At 41.9% G+C, this 18,123-nt stretch overlaps 1 protein-coding gene across 1 annotated transcript in view; it reads right to left on the bottom strand.

The window, feature by feature from the left end:
- The window catches only part of RNF150 (ring finger protein 150), a 79,783-nt gene extending 75,161 nt beyond the window's left edge, over window positions 1-4,622 (bottom strand). The window contains exon 1 of the mRNA XM_070757752.1: window positions 3,662-4,622. Within this exon, the coding sequence (XP_070613853.1) occupies window positions 3,662-4,166 (505 nt within the window). The 5' untranslated portion in view covers window positions 4,167-4,622. The remainder of the gene's footprint in view (window positions 1-3,661) is intronic.
- Between the last annotated feature and the right edge of the window lie 13,501 nt (window positions 4,623-18,123).

Consider the following 18,123-nt stretch of genomic DNA (forward strand, 5'->3'; position numbering starts at 1 on the left):
AACAACACAAAAGCACACAACAGATTTAAACTTAATATTAACCGCTCCAAACTTGACTGTAAAAAATATGACTTCAGTAACCGAGTTGTCGAAGTGTGGAACTCATTACCAGACTCCATAGTGTCATTCCCAAACCCCCAACATTTTACCCTTAGATTATCCACGGTTGACCTCTCCAGACTCCTAAGAGGTCAGTAAGGGGCGAGTACTGTACAAGTGCACTAGAGTGCCTTCCATCCCCTGTTCTATTGCTCTCCTATATCTCCTATACCTTTCTTCTATTCCTATATCTCTTCTTCTATTCTTTAATTGATATGTTCTATTACTATAGCTTCTTTTCTATTCTTTCTTAGATATATTTTACTATGAGTATCTTCTCTATAACCTTCATCATGTATTTTACCATGTGTATATAGATATATACCCACTAAAACCCTCATTGTGTATTGGTCAAAATAAATAAATAAAATAAATAAATAAAATAAACTATTTTGTAACATTTTCTAACACTACAGCAAACTAGATTATGTCCAGAAGCATCATCACATAGTAACTTCAATATTGTGTTTTAAGTGATAAATAACACAAAGGCTTACGCTATATATACAGATATTTGAAATATACACTCTCTATGTTTGTGTATAAATGAAATTCTGGCCCTGAATCACAGGTATTGTGCAAAGATTGCAATTCCCAAGTAAAATCTTGCAGCAGTAATTAATCTAATTGAATTCCTGGCGTAGCACAGCTGCTTCTCAACTACAGTAACAGAAGCCAAAGAAGCCACTAAAACTGCTTACACTATTGCTACTCAGCATAGAAACCACAAACCCATGAACTCAGGAAGTGGCACAGAACTTTCAAACTTTCCATGTTGCATCAAAAAAACACAGTATCAGTCAACATAGCTACTCCTTATTAGCAACTGAGATTTATGACTAAATTTGAAGGGGAGGTTGAAAACAATGGGATAAAACAGTGAAGGATTCTGCAGCTTTTTCAACATTGTTCCAATAGGTCAGTGGTTCTCAATCTGGGGGTCCGGGCCGCTTTGGGGTTGAATGATCATTTCACAGGGGTTGCCTAAGACCATGGGAAAACACAAATTTCCCATGGAGTTAGGAACTAAAGCTTCTATTCTGGCGCCTTGGAACACATTTTTACAATCCGACCAATCAGGCGTTTACAATGGGGGTGTCCCTCTGACCTTCCTGCCAACCAGATTAAAGCTCTGTTGGGAGAATTGGGGCTAGACTTATGGTTGGGGGTCACCACAACATGAGGAACTGTATTAAGGGATCACAGCATCAGAAAGGTTGAGAACCACTGCAATATTATTATTATTATTATTATTATTATTATTATTATTATTATTATTATTTATTAGATTTGTATGCCACCCCTCTCCGAAGACTCGGGGCGCCTCACAACAGTAATAGAAACAATATAACAGTGAATCAAATCTAATATTAAAATAAAACATATCTAAAACCCCAGCAATTTAAAACCATACAACACATACATACCAAACATAAAATATAAAAGCCTGGGGGAGGATGTCTCAGTCCCCCCATGCCTGGTGATAAAGGTTGTAATTTGCGAAAGACAAGGAGGGTGGGGGCCGTTCTAATCTCTGGGGGGAGTTGATTCCAGAGGGCCAGGGCCACCACAGAGAAGGCTCTTCCCCTGGGGCCCGCCAACGGCAATAGGTACTGTATTTTAACCTTGATGTCCCCTCTACTCCATTATAAAATGCACAATATTCCATCAAAGCTCCTACTTGCTTCTGATTCCTGTTCAATCTATTCCTTTCTGATGTCTCCTCAACAATTTTTTAAGGCTGTGTTCACATCCTACCAATGTTGAATGAGCAGCGATTGATTAAATTACATTATCTGGTTTTATGCGAGCTGGGGAGCCATAAAGCCAAGGACATTTTGCAAGGTCCTGCCCAACACATTTAGCTGGAAATGTGTGTGGCTATCCTTGTGACTCAATACGTTGTGCCATCTCACCAGCATTTTATGAATGAACGTGATGCTTCATTGCATTGTGCAAAGTCAGTGAGCCAAGCTTTGGTTAGCTATGCGTTAGCATTTTGCGGGGCACCCCAGCCTATGCTGCAACCACATGACCTTGTTCTCCCCTGATGATTATTGTCCATTGAAAAAACATCTACTGTCATTCAACCCAACACTTTCCCTGGTCAATTTTTCCCACTTTCACGGCTCCGCTTTTCAATAGAATAGAATAGGATTCGTTATTGGCCAAGTGTGATTGGACACAGAAGGAATTTGTCTTTGGTGCCTAGGATCTCAGTGAACATAAAAGAAAATATACATGAGATACAACCAGCAGTGGGCTACTAGCCGGAACAATAAATTGGGCTCACCGCTGCGGCTCGTGAGTGCTTGGGCAACCAGCACGATTTTGCTTCTGCACCTGACGGAGGTAGCAAAATTGCGCATATCTTCAAGTTGCCAAGGTTGGGAAACACTGCACTAGATCTTGCCTGGTGTCCTGCCTGTCGGCGACTACTTCAGCTTCAACCACAACAACGCAAGAGCACACAACAGCTTTAAACTTAGTATTAACCGCTCCAAACTTGACTGTAAAAAATATGACTTCAGTAACCGAGTTGTCGAAGTGTGGAACTCATTACCGGACTCCATAGTGTCATCCCCAAACCCCCAACACTTTACCCTTAGATTATCTACGGTTGACCTATCCAGATTCCTAAGAGGTCAGTAAGGGGAGAGTACAAGTGCACTAGAGTGCCTTCCGTCCCCTGTCCTATTGCTCTCCTATATCTCCTATACCTTTCTTCTATTCCTATATCTCTTCTTCTATTCCTTCATTGATATGTTCTATTCCTATAACTTCTATTCTATTCTTTCTTAGATATATTTCACTATGAGTATTTCCTCTATAACAGTTGTTCTCAACCTGGGCGTCGGGATCGCTTTGGGGGTCGACAGGGGTCACGTAAGACCATGGAAAAAGACAAATTTCCCACGGTGTTAGGAACTAAAGCTTCTATACTGGCGCCTTGGAACATATTTTTACAATCCGACCAATCAGACGTTAACAGTGGGGGTGTCCCTCTGACCTTCCTGCCAATCAGCTTAAAGCTCTGTTGGGAGAGTTGGCGCTAGACTTATGGTCACTACAACAGGAGGAGCTGTATTAAGGGGTCATAGCATTAGAAAGGTTGAGAACCCCTGCTCTATAACCTTCATCCTGTATTTTACTATGTGTACTGTATACCCACTCAAACCCTCATTGTGTATTGCAGTGTTTCCCAACCTTGGCAACTTGAAGATATCTGGACTTCAAATCCCAGAATTCCCCAGCCAGCATTCGCTGGCTGGGGAATTCTGGGAGTTGAAGTCCAAATATCTTCAAGTTGCCAAGGTTGGGAAACACTGGTGTATTGGACAAAACCAATCCATCAAAAATCAAATCAATAAAATCAAATAAGACAGGCGCATATAGCCCAACCTTTAGGATATTCCTCCCGGCCTAAGCCTGGGCTATTAATAACCTCCTTGGCTATTTGGCAGCCTAAAGTGAAATCCTCCATCCGAGGGACGTGCAGGCGAACGTGTGTGTGTTTGTGTGCGTGTGGTGCTGATGGGGAGGTTGTGTGCCTCCCACTCACCTGCGGGGGGCATCGTCAGCGTCTCGTTGGCGTTGCTGGAGCCGACGTTGTAGACGACCACGGCCGAGGCGTTTTGGGAGGCGGCGTGCCGGATCTTGTCCTTGTAACTACAGTTCCCTCGAGGGACAAGGGCGATCCAGAACTTGCCCGAGCCCGGCGCGGCGAACCGAGCGTTGGGGTCGCAAGCTTGCCTGTCGGCGGTGGCCGAGGTCATGACCACCTGGCCCCACACCTCGTTCTTGGGCGAGTGTTCCCCGTAGCGGCCGCACTCGGTTTTTTCGCTACGTAGCTCGCCGCTGCCGCTGCCGCCGGAATCCGGATAAGTGATGTTGACGAAGGCCGTGTACCACTCTTCTTTCTCGGCCACGGTGAAATCCAGGCAGAGCAAATGCACGAAACAAAAGGAAAGCAGCCATGTTGAAAGAGCCAGACTGCGGCACGCTTGGATCACAGACATTGCCATCTTCCGCGGCTCCCGCTCGCCCCCCCGGGCGCGCGTCTGCATGGGGGCGAGCGAAAGCGCGCGCGGGGAGGCGCGTGTGTGCGCGTGAGGGAGGCAGGGAGAGACCCGCCGCTGCGCGCGCGAAAGGCGACCCCCTCAAAAAAAAATTTTTTTTTAAGATGAGGCGAGCCGCCTCCCTCACCTTCGCGACCCCGAGGCTGGCATGTCACCTCACGGGCGCGAATGGCCTCTCCCCCACACCTCGCCGAGCCGTGGCCCGCCGCCTCGCCTCACGCCTCTCGCAGCCGCCGGCTGCTGAGGGAAGACGCGAGGCTTCGGCCGGCGCGCCTGGCCGAAAAGGCGCCTTTTCGTTGCCGGCGGGGCGCGTCCGAAGCGGCTTCTGCTTCTCCCTCACCAGCCGAAGGAAAAGCCCCGGGGAGACGAGCTCCGCGCGCTGCTCCGCCGGCGTCGAGGCGACTTCTGCTCTTGACCTCTCCCATGCCTCCCCGCCCCTTGCCCGGGCGAGGTTTACGGCCGACTCTCGCCAGCGGAAATGTTTTGTTTGGGGAGGGGGGAGAAGAGAAAGGGGGGAGTCGAAGAGCTGGAAGGGGTCGCGCGCGGGAGGAGCTTTGGATGTGATGTCAAGGGCTCCCGCCGCCCCGCTTCGGAAAGCCAGCTCGGGGGTTCGAGGAGCAGGGTCGACCCCTGCCGGTAGACGGGGGGATGGCAGGGGCCCGAGCAGTAGTTAATGATGATGATGATATTTACATGATTATGGTAGTCAATTCCTTTGAGAGAAGAATCAGCATGTGGAAGAACGAGCAGAGGGAGGATAATGGCTTCAGTTGTTTCTTCTGATGTGTTTATGGATGCTTTCAGCAGATAATTAAAGAGTGGAGCATCTAACTTTTTGTAGATTCAATCCAGTAGGAGCCTCCCCCCACCTCCACACACACAATTGTTCCTGTAGGAATAGTGTCATTTTGTAGTAACCGAGTTGTCGAAGCGTGGAACTCATTACCGGACTCCATAGTGTCATCCCCAAACCCCCAACTCTTTACCCTTGGATTATCCACGGTTGACCTCTCCAGATTCCTAAGAGGTCAGTAAGGGGCGAGTACAAGTGCACTAGAGTGCCTTCCGTCCCCTGCCCTATTGCTCTCCTATATCTCCTATACCTTTCTTCTATTCCTATATCTCTTCTTCTATTTTTTCATTGATATGTTCTATTACTATACCTTCTTTTCTATTATTTCCTAGATATGTTTTATTATGAGTATCTCCTCTATAACCTTCATCATGTATTTTACTATGTGTATATAGATATATACCCACTAAAACCCTCATTGTATATTGGACAAAATAAATAAATAAATAAATAAATAAATAAATAAATAAAATTTTCATCAAGAGATATCACTGGGGACAAAAGAAAACTGACACAAGTAAACAATAACTGCTTCTTAGCAGATAGCAGCATCCAACTAACCTTGAAAAATCTCAATTGGAACTGGTTATTATGAGAATGAGAACCCACTATAAGATCCCAAGGTGTGGAATTAACTAAATAATTGGGGAAATTCTAAAACAAACCAAATAGCACACCAATTCTGATTTATTTTTGTTAAGCAAACTACATGGATGTTGCCCTGTGGTCATGAGACATCAAATATGACTTGAAGATTTTATTTCCAGATCATATGGCAACTTCCATGTTACAGATCAGCTATTCTCATACATTCCAAACTTCCAACATTCCAACACATTTCAAACTTTTGGAAGAAGAAGTAAAGCAGAATTTTCACGCATACTACATGTTGTGGTTAGCTCTGGCCCAGCTCCTGCCCCAAGGACTGTGGATGTGGGGGAGACATCCACATGCTGCAGGCCTGTTTTGCCTCCCCCCCCCGTGGAATCTGATGATAAAGGCTCCTCTGACCAAGAAGACATGAGTGACAGGGAGGAGGAGAGTGGGGCAGACAGCTCAGAAGGAGATCAATTATCTAGCTCCTCCTTGGATTCAGAACAAGAGTTAATGATACAGCCACGCATGCGGAGAGCGATGCATAGGCAACAACAACTGAGAGATTATTATCAAAGAAAATGAGGCCACCTGTGGTTGGGTGGGGCTGTGATGATTAGTTTGGCCATTGTGGAGGATTATCTGATCCTTGTGTTTCGTGACTGCTTTACTGACTTTGACCTTTTGTGTGTTGATTTTTCCCAGCTTTGAAACTAAACCAGAGCAAAGTGTGTTTCACTTTGTGAAAGAAGAAGGACTGTGAATTGCCTCACAGCTGCAAGCTAAGTATCACAGAACTGATAAGGGACTTGTACAAATTACCAGTTTGTTTGGAGATGAGTGCTCTTTGCTATACCAAAGAGGGCTTAGATTAAGTGAATTTTCATTATAAAGAACATTGTTTTGAATTTTCAAATGTGTGTGTGTGTGTGTGTGTGTGTGTCTGAAATTTGTACCTGTGAATTTTTGGGAGGAGTGTACCAGAGAGCCCGACAGAACACTACGTTGAGTTCTTGTAAAAAAAAAAATCTAGACACACAAACAATAATAAAACTTGTTTCATAAATCTTGAATTAAGAATTGTTTCAAGCTTTTGATCATTAGGAAAAAAAATCTGACTAGCACAAAACTGACCAGCAAATGTTTTAAATAAATGTATTCATGGATTTAACTGTTATGCACAAGAAAGAGATGAATTTCTATTGAATAGTGAATTGATTCACATGTTGTACATTTGGTTTACTGGAGCTCAGTTTATTCACGGAAAGATACAATGGTTCTGTGTTTTACTTGAACAAAGCGCTTAGTTTGATACAAAAGAGGAAAGGAAAGGAAGAGTTGTGTCTAGTTCAAGACGCTGCAACATCTTTTGCATTTGTTTAAAAAGGGACTCCTGCAAAGAAAAAATGAATGCACAGGAACTGCATAAAAACAGATGTGGACACATTCCAGATTATAAATTGGAAACCTGGAGCAATAATCCCAAATCAAACATCTCCAACATAGTTTATTTTGTCTGCCTCTCACTTACAAAGGAACAGCCCTAAATGCAGACATTTCCCCATTTATCTGAGACACCAATTTTGAGTCACCCAGTGACAATGTGTAGATTAGTCCTTGAGAAGTGTTGTGGTTGGCTCTGGCCCAGCTCCTGCCCCAGGGATTTGGGGAGGTGGATGCAGGGGAAAATTCAACATCTCACAGGCCTGTGTTATTGCTGACAGAATCAGTGCAGAGTTTAGTTTCCTCGGACGAAGAAGAAGATGGGAGTGACTCTGCAGAGGAGGATTTGGCACACAGCCAAGGCAGTCAATCTTCCTTATCTTCTATAGCTTCAGATGATGACATTTTGGACCCACACAAGCGCAGAATTATGCGTAGAAGAGACCAAGTAAGAACATATTACAGGAAATAAGGGAGGCCACCTGTGTTTGGGTGGGGCTCCAGTAATTAGGGCTGCTGCTATAAATCACAGATTGTGGGTTTGGCCATTGTGGAAGAATATCTGTTGCAATTTCATCAGGAATCTTGTGTGCTGAACTTTGTTGCTTTTTCACGCCTTTGAAATCAAGGCAGAGCAGCGTGTATGTGTCTCCCTTCATTGGAAGAAGAAGGGGTGTGAAGTTTCTCCACAGCTGCAGGCTAAGTACTTAATGACTGCTTAAAGGACATTGTACAGACTACCGGATTGTTTTGGGAAGAGTGCTCTTTGCAATACAAAAAGAGTGCTTAGTTTATTTTGACTTTTGTGATAAAGAACATTGTTTTGAATTTTCAAACGTGTGTGTGTCTGAAATTTGTATCCTTGAATTTTCGGGAGGCTCCTATCAGAGAGGCCGACAGAACAAGAAGCAGCATCCAACCAGTCAATCTGTTCAATACACAGTGTTAGCTATTTAAAAATTCAAGTAGTGCTAATGAGATTAGGCACACATTTGAAAGTGTGTTAGAAACAACTTGAGAGAACATATTAAGTATAAGGGCCATCCCATAATCCAATATTAAAGAGAAGATAAAGATCTGTTCAAACAATAGAGTCTTTGCTTTCATTCTTGTCAGTCTAGAAAGGGTATCAGGGAGCTTTTAATCTCATTAGTTACTAACACAATTTCATGCAACTCCTGTGAAAAAGTTCCATTTAACTAAATATAATGTATATAAATTAATTGGGTTGTTTGTGGATCCTAAATTCCTTCAGTGCAGCAAATCGAAGGATATTCTCATAAAACCACAATGTCTAGCTGCCCTCACTTGGTATCCTTTTATATAAGCTAATTATAATTATAGCTATAGAATTATAGCTGTAGAACTATTAGTAGTTCTGTGAGGCGTAGCATCGAACATTCTCCAAACACTTTGCAGAGGTCTGATCATCTCTACCTATATAACATTTATATGAGTATGTAAAGATATCTAATTGACTCTGATCCTCTCTGTAAGCAAGATACTGAGCTAGATTATTTTGTTTTATATAATAAACTCCCATGGTTTATTAAAATGTTAAACTGTTACAGTATAATTGGCTGATTTAAAAACCACAGATAGATAGGGAAAATCTATCTATCTATCCACCTGCCTGCCTGCCTGCCTGCCTGCCTGCCTGCCTACCTACCTACCTACCTACCTATCTTTCTATCTATCTATCTATCCTATTTATATGCCGCCCCGAGTTTGCGGAAAGGGGCGGCATATAAATCCAATAAATCTAATCTACCGTGTTTCCCCGAAAGTAAGACAGTGTCTTACTTTCTTTTTACCCCCAAAAGCCCCACTACGTCTTACTTTCGGGGTATGTCTTACATTGGAAAAAAATTGAAAGGGTCACGTTCCCGAAGGCATCTCCCCAGAGTCCAGAAGGGCAGCCCCGGGACAGGAGCCTCGTGAGCCCTTTTCCAAGTTCAACCTCAGGGCTCCAAGCGGCGTGCACGCGTGGAGCCGCAGACGCGTGTCGGGGAAGCGTGTGTCTGGAGGGGAGGAGCCGCTCTGCGCAGTTGGGCAGCCCCACCTGCCTGCCGGAAAGGAGGCGGGCGAAGGAGGGCGCAGCTCCGGCCGCTCGCCTCGGAGCTGGTCGGCCTCGCTGGCCGCTTGCAGCCGAGCCTCGGCAGGACTCGGTTGCTGGGACGAGCGCCTTCGCTGCAAGCTGCCGCCCGCTCGGCTCGCTTCGGACCAGCGCCGTCCTTCGCTTTGCCAAGCCGGGGAAGAGGCGGTGGCGGCGAGGCGAAGGCGAGGGGCGCGCGGGGAACTTGGAAGCGACGTCATCGGGCTCCCCTCCGGCAATACCCCCGTGTTTCCCCGAAAGTAAGACATATGTCTTACTTTCGGGGTACGGCTTATATTAGCCGACCCCCCTGAAACCCCCAATACGTCTTACAATCGGGGGTGTCTTACTATCGGGAAAACAGGGTATCTATCATGAATTACCATGTATTCTGCTGGATTCTGCTTGATACATTAGCAAAGCAATGTAGGCCCTGTAGCAGCAGTGTGTTCTTGTCTCTCTAGTCAATTGCCTTCTTCTATCTACAGTAAGGACTGTCTGTATGTACAGGTAAAACTAAAAAAATTAGAATATTGTGCAAACGTTCATTTATTTCAGTAATGTAACTTAAAAGGTGAAATGTAATATACGAGAGATACTGATAACATGCAAGGCAAGATAGTTCAAGCCATGATTTGTCATAATTGAGATGATTATGGGGTGCATAGTGAAAAGAAATGCACTGTTTTATGTTGTGTGTATATTAAACTTGTTAAAAAATCAATTAAATTTTTTTTTTTTTAAAAAAAAGAGATGATTATGGGGTATGGCCAGAGCTGGGGTACTGCCTGGATTGGTGGGGGGGAACGCAGTGGGGTAGCAAAAATTGAGCTCTGCCCCAGAACACCCAATTTGCACCAAAAGATGTTTGAAAGAAAATGCAGGGTACCTTCTTTGAGCAGCCTTTGCGTTCTTCCCAAAAGCGTTTAAAACCCCCAAAGTCGATGATTCTGCTACAAACAAAAGTACCTAGGAAAAGTATAAGGAGATAAGATCTGGAATTAATTCTATGTCATCTGGGTTTCTGCTTCCTCCTCCTTTCCGAATTGCTATAGTATTCTCTAGAACACTGATTTTCAACCTTTTTTGAGCCGCGGCACATTTTTTTACATTTACAAAATCCTGGGGCACACCACCAACCAAAATGACACAAAATGACACCCTAAGACACTCTTCTCTCTTTTTCCATCCCTGTCTCCTCCCCCTCATGTGTGTGTGTGTGTGTGTGTGTGTGTATACACACTCTTGAACTATTTCCAAAAACAGGTGAGGGCTGGGGTTTTTTTCTCTCTTATTCTTTGGGTGCTTTTTATCATATGCTTTAAATCAAGAGTCACTTCTCTCTTTCTTTTGTTTCTCTCTCTTTCCTCTCATTCTCTGTCTCAATTATTTTCTCATTTCTCTTTTTTCCTCCCCCTTTTTCTCTCATTTCTCTCTCTCTCCCTTCCTCTCCTTTTCTCTCTCTCTCTTGCTTTCTTTCTCTCTTACTTTCTTTTCTCTCTCTTTCGCGCTCTCTCTTTCTTTCTTTCTCTCTCTCTCACTCTTGCTTTCTCTCTCTTTCTTTTTTTCTCTCTCTTTCTTTCTCTCTCTTTCTCTCTCTTGCTTTCTTTCTCTCTCTTTCTCTATCTCTCTCACTCTCTCTCTCTCAGCAAAAAGTTGCAAGATCGGAACCTGAGCTTCCTTCTTCGCGGCACACCTGACCATGTCTCGCGGCACACTAGTGTGCCACGGCACACTGGTTGAAAAACACTGCTCTAGAACAGAGGTCTTCATAGCTGGCTGAAGAATTGAGGGAGTTGAAATTCATGTCTTAAAGTTGCCAAGTTTGGGGACCCCTGCTCTAGATAATAAAACAAATAATGCTTGAAACCTAATGTTTTGCCAGAAACCTTGATTTTGTTTGGTAGTCGGCAGAAAACAGGGTGGGATGGAGCATTTTGGGATGTTTACTTAGGCTGTGAAAGTAGCAAGGAACCCTTTAGATCAGGGGTAGGGAACGTTGGCTCTTCTGTGACTTGTGGACTTCAACTCCCAGAATTCTTGAGCTAGCATGATTGGCTCAGGAATTCTGGGAGTTGAAGTCCACAAGTCATAGAAGAGCCAACGTTCCCTACCCCTGCTTTAGATTGTTAAGTAACTCTGGCTTCCCTATTGACTTTACTTGTCAGAAAGTAAAAAAAGCTGACCCTATGATCCTGGGACACTAACTGTCATAAATTTGAGTCAATTGACAGGCATCTGGATTTTGATCACAGGACCATGGAGAATGTCCCAATGGCTGTAAGTGTAAAAAATGGTCATAAGTCATGTTTTTGAGCAGTGGTGTCACTTTGAATGGTCATTAAATGCATTGTTGTCAGTCCTGTAAAGAAAAAAAAGCAGCAAAGAAAAATAAATGTCTCTCCCACATTTAAAATGTAGACTGTGGATTTAGATGATCAGTTGCAGTGAAGGGCTGCAATATTTTTTACTACCACACTGTGGGCATGGCTTATTTTGTGGGTGCGGCTTGCTAGCCATGTGACCAGGTGGGAGTGGCTTGATAATCATGTGACAAGGGTGGTTTAAAGGTCATGTGACTGGCTAAAAGGTGGCCAACTTGACGTCATTCACATCAAGGGTTTGGGTTAAGGTCTCCTCGCCTCAAAGAGATACAATTTCCCTATCTATTTACTAGTACTGAACATCCAAAATATACTCTTTAATTCTGTGTATATATGCCATGTGTGTACGTACATATTACACACAGTCATACAAAAATATACACTGCTCAAAACAATAAAGGGAACACTTAAACAACACAAGTACACTTAAACAACACATTTACTCCAAGTAAATCAAACTTCTGTGAAATCAAACTGTCCACTTAGGAAGCAACACTGATTGGCAATCAATTTCACACGCTGTTGTGCACATTCAACTTAGTACAGAACAAAGTACTCAATGAGAATATTTCATTCATTCAGATATAGGATGTGTTAGTTGGGTGTTCCCTTTATTTTTTTGAGCCGTATACATTATCTACTATATTTATTTATTTAATTTATTTATTGTTAGAGTTGAAAGGGACCATGAAGGCCATCGAGTTCAACCCCCTGCCCAAGCAGGAACCCTATAGTACACCAGTCAAGTGGCAGTTCAATCTTCCCTTAAAAATGTCCAGAGTGTTGGAGTTCACAATGTCCACTGGTAGGTTGTTCCATTGGTTGATTGCTCTGACCGTCAGGAAGTTCCTCCTTATCTCCATGTTGAATCTCTCCTTGGTCAGCTTCCAGCCATTGTTCCTCGTCTGGCCCTCTGGTGCCCTGAAGAATAAAGTGATCCCCTTCTCTCTGTGACATCCCCTCATTTACTTGTAGACTGCTATCATGTCCGCTCTGGCCCTCCTTTTCTCTAGGCTATCCATGCCCAGTTCCCTCAGTCTGTCTTCGTAAGTCTTGGTTTCCAGTCCCTTAATCATCTTGGTTGCTCTTTTTTGCACCTTCTCCAGAGTTTCAATGTCTCTTTTGAAGTGTGGTGACCAGAACTGAATACAGTACTCCAGGTGTGGTCGGACCAGGGCGTAGTAGAGTGGTATTAAGACTTCCCTGGTCTTGGAGTGTATTCCCCTGTTGATGCAGCTTAGGATTGTGTTGGCTTTTTTAGCTGCTGCTGCACATTGTTGGCTCATGTTTAGTTGATTGTCCACCAATATATAAACGGCACCATATAAACGGTACGTGTATGTACACATACACACACGCACAGGTCTTCTAAAATTATACACATTCAACTTCATTTACTGCGATAGGAAAAAAATAACCAGAGCCCAGAAGGGGAAAAAAAAGAAAACAATTCAAAAATTTTCTACCAGTTCTGCGTACCTCACCATACCTGCAGGAGCTCATCACCGATCAGTTGTGATTTACAGCCACAAAAGCTGGGTTCACATAAGCAAATCCAAAACCAAAACCAAAATCAAAACATATAGTTGCAATCCGTATCAGGTTCCTACCCAGTATGGGCCATACCGTGCACTGGTAGTAAAATAGGAGCTGCACGCCAGTGCACCAGTAGCAGCGGGAGCAGCAACCCCCACCTGGTTGCAATCGTAGCTGGTGAACTATTTTAAGACTGGGACTTTCCTTCCTCAGCTGCCAAAATCTTATCAAACACAGCTGTAGAAAAATTGTGAGCCAATATTTGGCCCGAATGCACAATTCCTGAACTCTTTCCAATTATAGTTTAAAAGCAAACACTCAAGAAAGAAAGGAGCTTCTGAAAACTTAGGCCACGTTTGCTACATTGGCTTGAATTGATGGAAATTGTTATCTTTTATTCATTCTTACAAACCTTCGTGTTAGGATTTTGATCTTTGATGTACAATATACTCAGTGAAGGGCTATAATTTTTTAAACTACCACTCTGTGGGCGTGGCTTATTTGGTGGGTGTGGCTTTCTGGCCATGTGACCCGGTGGGAGTGTCTTTATGATCATTCATTCATTCATTCATTCATTCATTCATTCATTCATTCATTCATTCATTCATTTATTAGATTTGTATGCTGTCCCTCTCCCTAGACTCAGGGTGGCTAACAACAATAATAAAACAACATATAACAAATCTAATATTTTAAATAACATATCATGTGACCAGGGGTGGCTTAAAGGTCATCTGACTGGCTTAAAGGTGGCCAACTTGACGTCACTCATATCAAGCATTTGGGTTAGGGTGCCTCGCCTCAAAGAGAGATACAATTTCCCTACCTATTTATTATGACAGAACATCCAAAATATACTCTTTAATTCTATGTATATATGCCATAGGTGTACATACATATTACACACAGGGACACAAAAATATACATTATCTGCTATATAAACTGTCTGTGTATGTACACACACACACATACGCATACAGGCACAGCTCTTCTAAAATTATACACATTCAACCTCATTTACTGCAATAGGAAAAACATATCCAGAACCCAGAAGGGAAAAATTGACCAAAATTTTGCTACCGGTACTGCGTACCTGACCATACCCATAGGAGCCCATTACTGAATATACTGTATACTGTTTGCTAAAAAGAATGCCCCAGTGGCAGTATTAAGGCTCTCTTTGTGTTTGACAACATACATGCATGCATAAACACAAAGCTGGTTTCAAGATATCACCTGGGATTTACAGCTTGCTAAGTATGATTGGGGATTAATTATGCTTAGGGAATGTCTGTTTGGTGCAGTGATTAGGGCACCAAGCTAAAAACATGGAGACACCGAATTCTAATCCTGCCTAGGTACAAAGCCAGTTGGGTGACTTTGGGCCAATCATTCTTACTCAGCCCTAGGAATGAAGCCGTAGAAAACCACTTTTTTGGGGGGGGGGGGATTTTTTCCTCCATACAAACTTTTTTCAATACATTTTAAAATACCTTCAAATTACAATAAGAACAGTATTTGGTTAGTAAAGCATGTATTCCCCCCAAAATTAATACTGTAATTCCAAATTAATTATTTTCAGTATTCATTGTACCTCCCAACCTTGACCTCTAATTTTGTCATCTAGATATCCAAATTTTCTTCTAATTGAATTCCACATTGAATTCCTTTAACCTTATTAAAATAATTTCATCCTACTCTTGCAAATGTAAATAACCCATTGTGTCTACTCCCTCTTCTCATGCATTCTCCTTAAAAATAACCCAGGCAATTGCAAGCATCAACAGTGAATTGAAACTCCCACCACCCTAAAAGTATGTGCATTATGTTCTGGGTGCAATTCAAGAAGTTGGTTATCACCTTTAAAGCCCCACACTGCTACCAGCAACTAACTAACTAACTAACTAACTAACTAACTAACTAACTAACTAACTAACTAACTAACTAACTAACTAACTAATAAACAAACAAACAAACAAATAAATAAACACTCATTATATATATACTCTGTGTGTGTGTGTGTATATATATATATATATATATATATATATATATATATATATATATATATATATATATATACATATACACATACACATACACACACACATATATATGTTATGGTATATTGGTATATTGAAGGAATGTCACAGCTCCTTTTTGCCTCTAGGCCCAACCCAGGGCCATTTCAAGGCAGTTAATTTATTGATAGCCAACAAACTATGTTCTGTATGTATCACATGTTTTTTGCTGAAATTTGAAAATTAAGGGAGACTAGGATAGATATATCAGTATAATATTTTACGTATCCTTACAAAACAAAATGGTGAGTTACTTTGAAAATAACTAGAAAAATGCAACAAGGTTGCAGAGGTCCTTGTGATAGAAACAGATAGAATTCTCAACAAATTAGTGAGTATTGATTGCATATAAAATGAAGCCTGTTTTAATTTTCAAAATAATACACAGTAAGCACTTCGATTTCCCATAAATACAAAAAAAATCTTTTAATTTCATATTAGGCTTTAAAAGAGATCTCAAAAATATTATACTGCATAGCATAGTTCCCTCTAAGCTGAGCAGTGAGCAATCGCTCACTTAAAAATCATCATCAACTCAGAGTTTTCCAAACCTGCCCAGAAGCCGAGAGGGAAAGAGTGAGAGGGAAGGAGAGAGAGAGGAAGAGAGAGAAACAGATAGAAAAAAGAGAGGAAGAAAAAGAGAAAGAAAAAGAATGGGAGTAAGGAAGAGAGAAAGAAAATCAACTATTTAAGTGGCATTTTGATATTGATAGAGTTGCCCTATTATGAGCTCACTGTTATAAACACACAGTACAGTATTTTATTTTGAAATTCTCTGAGGCAAAACAGGGTGGGGTTTTTATTTGTTTGTTTGTTTGTTTGTTTGTTTGTTTGTTTGTTTATTATTTCGGTGCCGCCCAGTCCCGAAGGGACTGCCGCTCAGACACTATACTTTTCCGCCCCCCCCCCAAAAAATTAGAGGGAACACAGTATATGCTCTGATTTTGTATATGCTCTGATTTTGTAGCTAGAAAGCCTGTCAATGCTTGCCAAATAATACAGAAAAATTAAGAGCTAAAACTGAATCCAGATTTTTAAGGCATATTTTTGCATTGTAAAATTACTTTAAGTTAAGGAATTCTCTTCTACACCTACTATAAATATGGAACACAGTATGTTGAGCAGTGAGCTCTTTAAAGGCCTGGCAGACCAATGTTGTGCCAAGTAATGAGCAACTATATACTAACTACATTCAAAATAAGATCAAAGTTAATTGTAACTATTTTTATATGTAGAAATGCTTGGTTGGAGCCTGGAATGAAATCAAGTGGCTCTTCCTGTGTTTTACTCTGGCTACAGTATGAAGCCTTTTGGCTAGAATTATATTTCTTGAAAAATAAACATGCCTAATATACAAGAGAATTAATGTCAAGGTTGCCACTAGAGGGTAATGTTGTTTCATGAATGCTGTAAATCTTTGACAGTCAGATTTGCAGGATATAGAGTTCATTCACTTGACTTAACTCCCACCAGTATTTATGAAAACATCTATTTGAAAGGTTTAAACTACTCATATACAAGCAGCGGTGGGTTGCTACTGGTATGGTTTAGTTCTACACACTGGTAGCAGTGGCAGATTCCGCCAACCCACCCGACACCTCTGCGCATGCGCAGAAGTGTCACACGCACACATAAGCACATACACAAACCAGTAGCAATGGGATTTAGAACCCATCACTGATTTAAAGTATATAGCAATAGCACTTAGACGTATATACCGCTTCATAGTGCCTTCATAGCTTTCTCTAAGCAGCTTAAAGAATCAACGGGGTTTTTTTTAAATTTATTTTGTCCAATACATAATGAGGGGTTTAGTGGGTATATATCTATATAGACATAGTAAAATACATGATGAAGGTTATAGAGGAGATACTCATAGTAAAATATATCTAAGAAATAATAGAAAAGAAGGTATAGTAATAGAACATATCGATGAAAGAATAGAAGAAGAGGTATAGGAATAGAAGAAAGGTAGAGGAGATATAGGAGAGCAATAGGACAGGGGATGGAAGGCACTCTAGTGCACTTGTACTCGCCCCTTACTGACCTCTTAGGAATCTGGATAAGTCAACCGTAGATAATCTAAGGGTAAAGTGTTGGGGGTTTGGGGATGACACTATGGAGTCCGGTAATGAGTTCCACCCTTCGACAACTCGGTTACTGAAGTCATATTTTTTCCCTCAATAATCTGGGTCCTCATTTTTCCGAGCTCAGAGGGATGGAAGACTGCGTTAATCTTGAACCAGTCAGAATTGAACTCCTGGCAGTCAGCAGAATTAGCCTGCAATACTCCATTCCAACCACTGCACCACCATGGCTCTTTTTGTTATAATGTGTTTTTTTTCTTTTTACAATGCTATAGTCTTTTAATTCAGGGAAGGGATGGAGCGACTGGATGGAGCTGAGCATCTGTCTGTCTGTCTATCTATCTATCTATCTATCTATCTATCTAACTATCTATCCTATCTATCTATCTATCTATCTATCTATCTATCTATCTATCTATCTATCTATCTATCTATCTATCTATCTATCTATCTATCATCTCTCTCTCTCTCTCTCTCTATCTATCTATCTATCTATCTATCTATCTATCTATCTATCTATCTATCTATCTATCTATCTATCTATCTATCTATCGGTTTTATATGCTGCCCTTCTCCGAGGACTCGGGGCAGCTTACAACATATAAAAGGAAACAGTGAAATTCAATAGATAAATTCAATTAATTAAAACTAGATAAACTAATCTAAAATCACCAATTTTGTTAAGAAAAAATCAATCATACCCATTCAGGCAACAGGCACACATAACATTTGTCTGCCAAGGGGCTAAGATCTAATTGCCCCAAGCCTGGTGGCATAAATGAGTCAAGACTCTTGTGGAAGGCAAGGAGGTTGGCGGGCAGTGCAAATCTCTGGGGGGAGCTGATTCCAGGACGCCGGGGCCCCCACAGAGA

Source organism: Erythrolamprus reginae, chromosome 7, assembly GCF_031021105.1.
Source record: "Erythrolamprus reginae isolate rEryReg1 chromosome 7, rEryReg1.hap1, whole genome shotgun sequence".
Lineage (NCBI taxonomy): Eukaryota > Metazoa > Chordata > Lepidosauria > Squamata > Dipsadidae > Erythrolamprus > Erythrolamprus reginae.